Here is an 8,606-nt window from a genome sequence, read left to right as displayed (position 1 = left end):
GACTTGTCAATATAATCTATCTCGCCATGACAACATACAATTTTTACTATGACGACTTGTCAAGATAATCTATCTCGCCATGTCGACATGATATGTATATTATGTCGACTTGAGAACATAAATTATCTTGACAAGTAGTCAAGTCGAATGGCAGTTAGGTGCTTCCGTAGAAACCCATTCCAAATTGACCCCAAACAATATTAATCGTTGAATCAGCGGCCTAATTTTAAATACTTGATCGTTGAATTTAAAATCCACATTTTTACCAGCTTGCTAGGGTTTCTATGGAAACATTTCATCTATAATAATTTTATGACTAGTTCAATTACTAACCTATGAAAAAATACATCTTCAAAAGTTATTATTTATCTGTAATGATGATAAAAATGATTAAAGTTACTGTGGAGACAAAACAAATTATCTTTTATTACTTATTACATAGCCGATGAACTCGACGTGATGATGCTGTAGACAATTTTAAGCGTGATAAAATGATTTACTATAGGCCTAATGATGAAAATGAATAAAGTTGTTGTTGACAATGTTTTTGTTGTTATTGACCAACTCGAATGTACAATGTAGGCCTAACTGTTTTATTAGTATTAATTTTTTTTAACTCGTCGGGATATAGGCCTAACATATTCTTGTGAGTATGATAATAAAACGGATTATTCTGGCTTTGCAGTTCACAATACGAATGGTCGTAAAATATACCGCGGAAATTCAGTGTCGTTTTCTCTGTGGACACGACATTAAGGTGGCCTGTACAGGTAACTTACATAGTCGTGAGTGTTTTTTATTTTGGCCGTCTTGTCTATGGAAGGATTGATGCTATCCAAATCCATTGAGCACTCTGATTGTAATACTTGCGATACGTTCTATAGTTTATTTCCGTTTTATATATATATATATATATATATATATATATATAGAGGCCTATATTGCGAGCACTGTTATGTGTAAACAAATTTATTAAATTACAAATATAGTGCTAAGATAAAGGGGGAAGTGACATTATAGTCGTATCAAGTATAGCTTTTTAATGAAGTAAATCCATGTGTGTTCTTGGAAAATGTTTGAAAGGCGTTTGATACCGTAAAATTGATGACAATAGAATATGAAAAAATTAATAGTATAGCCATAGCGTGACAATAAAGTAAAAAATTGGGGTTCCATGCACACGTTGTTATTATTCTTTTTGGTTTGAAGTAAGCTGTGTGGTCGGGGCCTCCTGACAGACATGCATTGACCGGGTCGCACGTGACCGGACCCCATGACAATTATTCGATTGGTATTTTTTTTTTAATTGGGCACTCTAAAACTAGGCCTATACATTTTAATCATAAACATGTATCTTAGCACTTAATTTAAAATATAACAAAGTATCATTAATATTATAGTTTATATCATTCTTTCACGTTTATCCATATTTAAACTATAAATATAAATATATTTAGGATATCTAAAGCCTATTTGAAACGTATAAAATACCGTAATAGATTGACCAATTAAGAGTAAAACAGTCGATGAATCATGATAAAAACCTCAGACAGTCGAAAAGCGATTGTAATTATGATAATGTTAATGACTATTATTTGTAGAAAAGAGGGACCCAGCATTTTGCAGTCTGCTCAATGTATTGATATCCATGGACTTGGCAGACAATACACCCGGATAATTCTGCATTCAACTGCAGGCCTACTGTAATATTATTATAGGCCTACTATAATCAATCAATAACGATATCGTTAGACTAATTCTTTCCAATCATGTTTCGTCGTAATAAATAAAGAGAATATGCTTAAAACAATGTTTGAGAGCGAAATTGTTTCTTTGAAATATTATGTGTTGAAGTGTCGCGATATTCATAACGTCATCTAGTGTCAAATCGCTTGTTGTTGCCGACTGATGATGCTGCCTAAAATTAATCTTCATAGCTGCCAGCGCATGCGCAATAATGTAGCCGAACGGGTCATACAAAGAATTTATTGACAAGATGTTAGACAGTATACCACTGCACAAAGACAGAGCACTCAGCAACTGACGAGATACATCCGATTATCCGACGATATCTTAACACTCTGATAGGCCTATTATAAGTCACATATAAGAAATATAAGACAAAATGTAGTGTTTTCTGTTTATCAAAGCCGGTAATGGTAAGTTTTGCCATGGTTCTTCATTTAATAGAAACATGGATTGTTATGTACCTATTTACCTATGCATATTTTCTACTAAATGTAATTATGATTACGTGAGAGCTGAGTATAGGATTGGCCGAAACGAGGCTGACGACTGGTTAAGTAACTGGTTGAAATGTGGATCTTCATAATTAGGTTGAAATTGTGTGACCATGTCTACACATTAAAACAAGGAAACTTTTTTGAGTGATTAAAATATAGGCTTATGGTACAGAAATATATATGTATATATACATGTATATGGCCTTGTTCTTTCTGATGTATTCCTTTGTCTACATGCACTCAGCTAGATGCCTTTGTGTGCATCCATTTAGGCATGAAACCATGTAGAGAACGGTGTTAACTCGCGGGCCAGATGTGTCTGTTTTCCTCAGATAGCAGCGGAAATACACATTTTTTATTAGCCTACAGGGGATCGGGAAACCCGCATTAATATCCAGTGCGGGTGACGAATTTATCATTTGTGTTTTGTTTTCTCCACAGGAAATGCTAAAGAAGGAGTGTGTAGTGCGGATGTTACAGACCAGGCTGAGTGGATGCCTGGTTTATTGTGTAATGAGGAAGAAACAGTGGCAGGACCAACACTGCTTATGCAACGCTCTTATACAGTAAAGTATAAGCACCACATTATCGCACATTGCTGAAGTGAATATAGGCCTAAAATATTAAAATGCCTGCTAGTAACATAACAGACAATAACACATCAGTATCACCTATTACGCTAGCATCGTTATCCGAGTTTGCTGCAAACATGCCTGTCCATGATGATTGGTATTTTGTTCGCAGATATTCTTGGATTGTTTCCATGGTAATCATAGTAGTAATCAGCGTATTTGGAAATGGAACGTTGTGTTTTCTTGTTGTAGTGGACAAGCGATTAAAACGGCATCCGTTTTTCTTTTTGTTGAATTTATCGTTTGCTGAAACAATTCGAGCTGTTCTTTGTTTACCATACCTCATTATATCGGTATTAAACGATGGATGGACACATAGCGACTCTTTATGCGAAGTAATCTCGTTTTTCAACGTGTATCTCACATTTGGTTCACTTTACAGTTTACTACTCATCAGTATTGAACGTTATATGGTTTTACGCTTCCACAAATTTCATCGACGGAAAATTCGGGGCCTAACTGGTCTACTTTGCGTACTTTTTATGTGGGCTCTTAGTGTCTCTATGGCCTTTCCGCCTGTGTTTAACAACGATCTATATGGGTATGTCCCGGCTGAATACCAGTGCAATTTAATATACAGCACAACAACCAGGAAAGATTCTATCGGATATGTTATAGTGTTTACTTCCTTAGCTTTATTTTTAATCCTAGCTTACTTGAAAATATTCTGTTATATGCATGCACACAGACGGATGACCCCAGTGCAATATGTTCCAGCAATATCAAATAATTGGACATTTTATGGTCCAGGGGCTGCCACTAATACACAAATACTAGCGACGTCTGCCAGCCTAGGTATAAGGCAGGGACAAGGAACTCCGATGGCCGCAGCCACGGGAAGACGGCATCCGGGAAACAGTCAGATTAGGAATTTCCACAAGGAAGAAGCCTCAACCAAGTTAATGTGTCTGATTTCCGTTGCATATGTTATTCTATGGATTCCATACATCGTTTGCTGTTTTTGTAGGACTAGTACAAGAAATGCTGACGTACCTGATTTGTTTATAGGAGTCGCGACTTGGCTCGTCTGCTTGCAAACCACAATAACTCCAGTGTTAACATTCGCATTTAGTAAAGAAATACGATCAGTTTTAAGTGATTTTGTTACCGGCAAAAGAGTTGAAAATCAAGAAGAAATAAATAGCGAGAGTATATGATGAAGAGAGTGTTAGGAGAAAGAACACATCATGTGCTTATTATTTTAAACTGTATCCATCCACTGCAATTCTAAATTATTTATATTCTTATAAGCGCGCTTTTAAAACAATTTAATTGAAGAGAAGATAAAGCATAAGTTTGATTTGGAAAAAAGAAAAAAGGTATTTCTCGTCAATTGACAGACGCATAACATACCGGTTCCTATTATTTTCTGTATATAGGCATAGGCCTATACATGAACTGGCAGTTGATTTAAGGAATTTCAATGCATGGTTATTTAGCGAAAACTTAATTTATTCCAGCTATGTATCATTGAAAGTTAACGGTAGAAATTATTTGACCGGCAATTCAATGTTTAAATTTAAATAATGAGGGTTTTCAGATTTTACTACGGATAGTATATCTATAAATGTAATTACGAAGATCGTTAATTTAAATATATTAATTTTTTTTTTATAGCAAAAACCCTGTTTAATTTTCTTTTAAAACATTGAATTTGCCGTTGCTTGGTAAAGGCACACGCATGACCTTGGAGATTTTTTATTATAATTTTTATTTTTTATTATAATTTTTATTAGACAGAGTAATAAGAATATACACATGTTGATTTTTCAAATATCGATTTTGTTGAAGACTGATTCATATTTAGTTCATCAATAACAAAATAAAAATTTAAGATGTCACTCAGTAAAATTTGGTTTAGGGGCAGTTTGTTTCATTACCCATTCTAATGAACCTGATAAAAACGACTAAGAATAAGCTTTAATTTACCATACATTTATCAGATATGTGTACGATCCGGAAATATCGTCAAGATTTGCTTTTCAAATGCTGCTAATCAAATATTCATAAATGAACCGTAACGTTATGAAGATGAGATTTTAAGAGAACGCATTTTCTACACTGATATTGTCTGAATGAGCCATGGCGTTACATACAGATACAATAGACCAAGTCGATTTACTTCCGAATGATGTCATACGTTTGTTCAGTCATGGTTTGGACAATAGAGGAATACTCAGTACAGTAGTTTTCATTACAACCCGTTTTCTTGTTTCTTTGAATAGTACAGTAGTAAGTTTGGAGAGCAGTTTATCTTGTGGCAGAGAGGTTGTTTAGAAAAAAATTCGACCGTTTAGTAATTGAATTGAATTAAAAAAAATACACTGTATATTATAGGCTCAACAAAAGTCTATATAAAAAACAAACAGAAAGATTGTGTTTGTTTAAACAAAATTATAGTTCGATCGGAAAGAAACGGTCTACTACCGAGACATTGTCTGTAGCCTGCACGGTTGGTGTTTTGTTGTTTCGGAATCTATCATAGGCCTACTAACGACATTTTCAAAATTTGCAGTCAACATGATCTCTAACCTCTTGTTACGTCATGAGATCCAACATATCGATATTTTAACGATCATGTTAGTGCTTCATTAAAAATATCCACACAGTAGCCCGAAACTATAGAAATAATAATACAGTAATAATATATAAATGATGTAGCTAGGCCAACTATCAGAATTATGTTGAGATTATTTGGAAGTCATTATTTAAAGTATAAGAGAAGGAGAGTCTGATGTAATATACATAATTTATATTTTTATTCACACTGGTGCAGATGTGTAACAGATGTAAATGTATAATTAAAAGCTTACGGTCTTTCGTTTAAATGTACAAAAATAATTTATTTGTGAATAGAAAAGTAATAATTTATGAGGTTATTGTGCATAAATGAATGAGATACGTTTATATATATATATATATATATATATATATATACCGTATGAAATACGAAGATATAGTCCTAATTTGCCACAATTTATTGAAGATAAGAATATATATATATATTATATATATAGGCATTACACAAGCTTATATATTTATATGTATTCTATATTATATAAATGTATGGATATATAATTATATAGGCCTATACATAATGTAAAAAAACATGAACATGGGGACGTGTAAGGTTTCTTATTCGAACTGTATACTGTACTGTAATTATGAAACCAATATTTCGGGAATGCTGCTCCTTCTTGATGGTTCTCATAGACCCGTCTATGATCATGATTACCTGTCTGTAGACTTATAGGTAGTCATGCACAGTTATGCATTATGCTTTTGTTGAGAATAAATCGATCTGTATTTTAATAATAAAGCAATTATTTCAAAATGCAGGCAGCCTTTCCTCACCTCTCTGAACCTAGTTTTGTTCTTCCACTCTTTGCCATTCTCTAGTTTATGGTTTACAGTAGGCTGCGTCATAATGCACGCTCGTGCTTTTAAGATTATGCTAATGCATATTATGTAGGCTGTATATGATTCATGTTAACTTCTATAATGTGTGTTTGGTACATGTATAGCAATGCAAAACAGAAAGAGTTTTATCAAAGAAAAGAGAAATAAAAACATTGTTTTAATGAAGAATGCTTCAACTTAAATACTAATTGATTATTTAAATCAAATCTTTAGAGCATTGGTTGTCTGGTGTACTGCTAAATTTACCTATATACTGTCTGTAATGAGCTAAAAAAAACTTGGAATGAGAAAAAAAATCTTCGCCATTAAAACAGACACAAATAATACCGTAGACCGCCTTTTCTAAAATTCTTTTTTTTTCTCTTTTTTTTCCCTCAAAAACTAATAAATGTTCTTGTATTCAATTGAAGTAATTTTATAGTAAGGCAAAAAAGCATATAAACTGGAAACATTTATTTATTTTTTATTAATGTATCATTGGAATATATTAACTTAACTTAATTTTTGAACGAGCTAATGAACGTTTTGATAATTGAATTGTAGGGTTTTCCAATGACCGAAAATTGTGGGGTGTGCACTATCAAGGGTAAGGGTCTGTGTATAGTGGTTGTGGTTTTGTGTATGACGTCCATAGTTTGAGTTGCCGCCTCAGTACGTTTTTTTTTTTACCAATGCTCTTTACAATAATCGTGATTGTTGATACTATTGAACGACTTGTTTTTGTTGGATACTACGAACAATACAACCCGCAAAATACAGTGACCTTCACGTGAGTATCTAGTCTGTTTCAGTTCACACTTGAAAATAAAATGTACAAATGATAGAAGCGCGGTATTTAGTTTAACAACTTACTTAACAGTAATTTAATACTTTGTAGTGACGATTCATACACGTGATAAAAATTTTGGACCTATGTGGTCCACAAGGTGACCTGTACATGACTGGCCGTGGGTACCCATGTATTCATGCCCTGTACTGATCGTGGAAATGACTGAACTATGTATAAAGAGGCCACGTACAGAAAACATCCGATTAATAAGAGCCTATCGTGCGTACACATGTGACCTAATCACCTCTCTGTCTTTAATGATTATGTATTTTTCGAGTAATAGCAATTAAATTGTTTTGTTATGCGATTTTAGAATATACACAGCATTTACTGACGTCATGATGATGCGTACTTCAGTCAATAATGTACGCTACATAGGTTTATACACACAACTCAATCGCAATTATATATATAACAAATATGTACATGTGTATATATATAATATATATCTTGATTTATAATATATAATAAATAAAATAGATAAATAATAAAATATAATAATCAAGATAGCTATAAATAAGGATAGATGAGCTATTTTTTCGACAACCAAGATAGCCGTTAACACTGTTAAATTATATATACATCATCAAAGAAAGGTAAATACAGTGTTGGGATAAAGGACATGATGGTACATCGTGTAGCAAGCTCTCAACGATGTTGTCCTGGGTACATATACAGTGTTTAATAAGGACATGTTGGAACATCGTAGGCTACCCTGTAGCTTCCTAACGAATAAGGTCCTAAGGAAAATCATTGTGTAATAAAATGCCTCCGACGGGATTCGAACCCGCGACCTCTCGCTGACAAGGCGAGCGTCATAACCACTAGACCACGAAGGCTTCATGGTTGAACAGGTCCAAATACCCGTCGGGAACATTGTATTACACAATTCTATGCCTGAAGCCGTATTTCCAGATTTATCTGGCCAAACTCCCTCTGGCCAAACGCCCTTATCAAACACTGTATATGTACCTTTGATGATTTATATTATATATATATATACATACATATATATATATATATATATATATATATATATATTCTTCTGTCTATTTCAGTGTTTTCGCATCATCTAGCCCTACTTCCTTAAACAAATTTCTTGCAAATTGTAAATTGGATTAGCGATTGCCTCATATCCTCAGGGTTACGATCAAATTCGGCCACTTTCCTTCAAAAACATACTAATTACCTGAACGAATTAATTGCCAAGCCGTGACAACGAATCACATCGCGACTTGTTTATTTTAAAACATGTGAGAGTCAGTTTCAAAATCCATATTATGCTTAACGTCAAACTAGTTTCATATTTCAGTTTTCGTGGAGTTTTCTTCCAAGTGTGGACATTTTTATATAAATATATTGTTTCCGTGAATATCAATATGGCAGTTTGATTTCACTATACATCGCGTATGACCTTATAATCTAAATAGAATGTACCGCAACATAAATATAATGTGTCGCATAATAATGCTGATGATGATA

The 8,606-nt window shown here is 33.5% G+C and overlaps 1 protein-coding gene and 1 non-coding gene across 2 annotated transcripts; one reads left to right on the top strand and one right to left on the bottom strand.

Annotated features, from left to right (window-relative positions):
* The first annotated feature begins 1,723 nt into the window (after positions 1-1,723).
* LOC117112326 (probable G-protein coupled receptor 173) lies at positions 1,724-6,460 on the top strand. The gene is made up of 2 exons (XM_033255397.1): positions 1,724-2,159; positions 2,685-6,460. Exon 2 carries the CDS (start codon positions 2,872-2,874, stop codon positions 4,030-4,032), a length of 1,161 nt encoding a protein of 386 aa, XP_033111288.1. The 5' UTR covers positions 1,724-2,159; positions 2,685-2,871; the 3' UTR covers positions 4,033-6,460.
* A 1,430-nt stretch (positions 6,461-7,890) lies between these two features.
* On the bottom strand, positions 7,891-7,963 carry Trnat-ugu. The gene has a single exon. It is a non-coding gene; the product is annotated as a tRNA-Thr (tRNA).
* Between the last annotated feature and the right edge of the window lie 643 nt (positions 7,964-8,606).

This window comes from Anneissia japonica, unplaced genomic scaffold (genome assembly GCF_011630105.1).
Source record: "Anneissia japonica isolate Jap-2015-1 unplaced genomic scaffold, ASM1163010v1 scaffold287750_len332794_cov232, whole genome shotgun sequence".
Taxonomy (NCBI): Eukaryota; Metazoa; Echinodermata; class Crinoidea; order Comatulida; family Comatulidae; genus Anneissia; species Anneissia japonica.
This window is presented reverse-complemented; position numbering and strand designations above follow the sequence as displayed.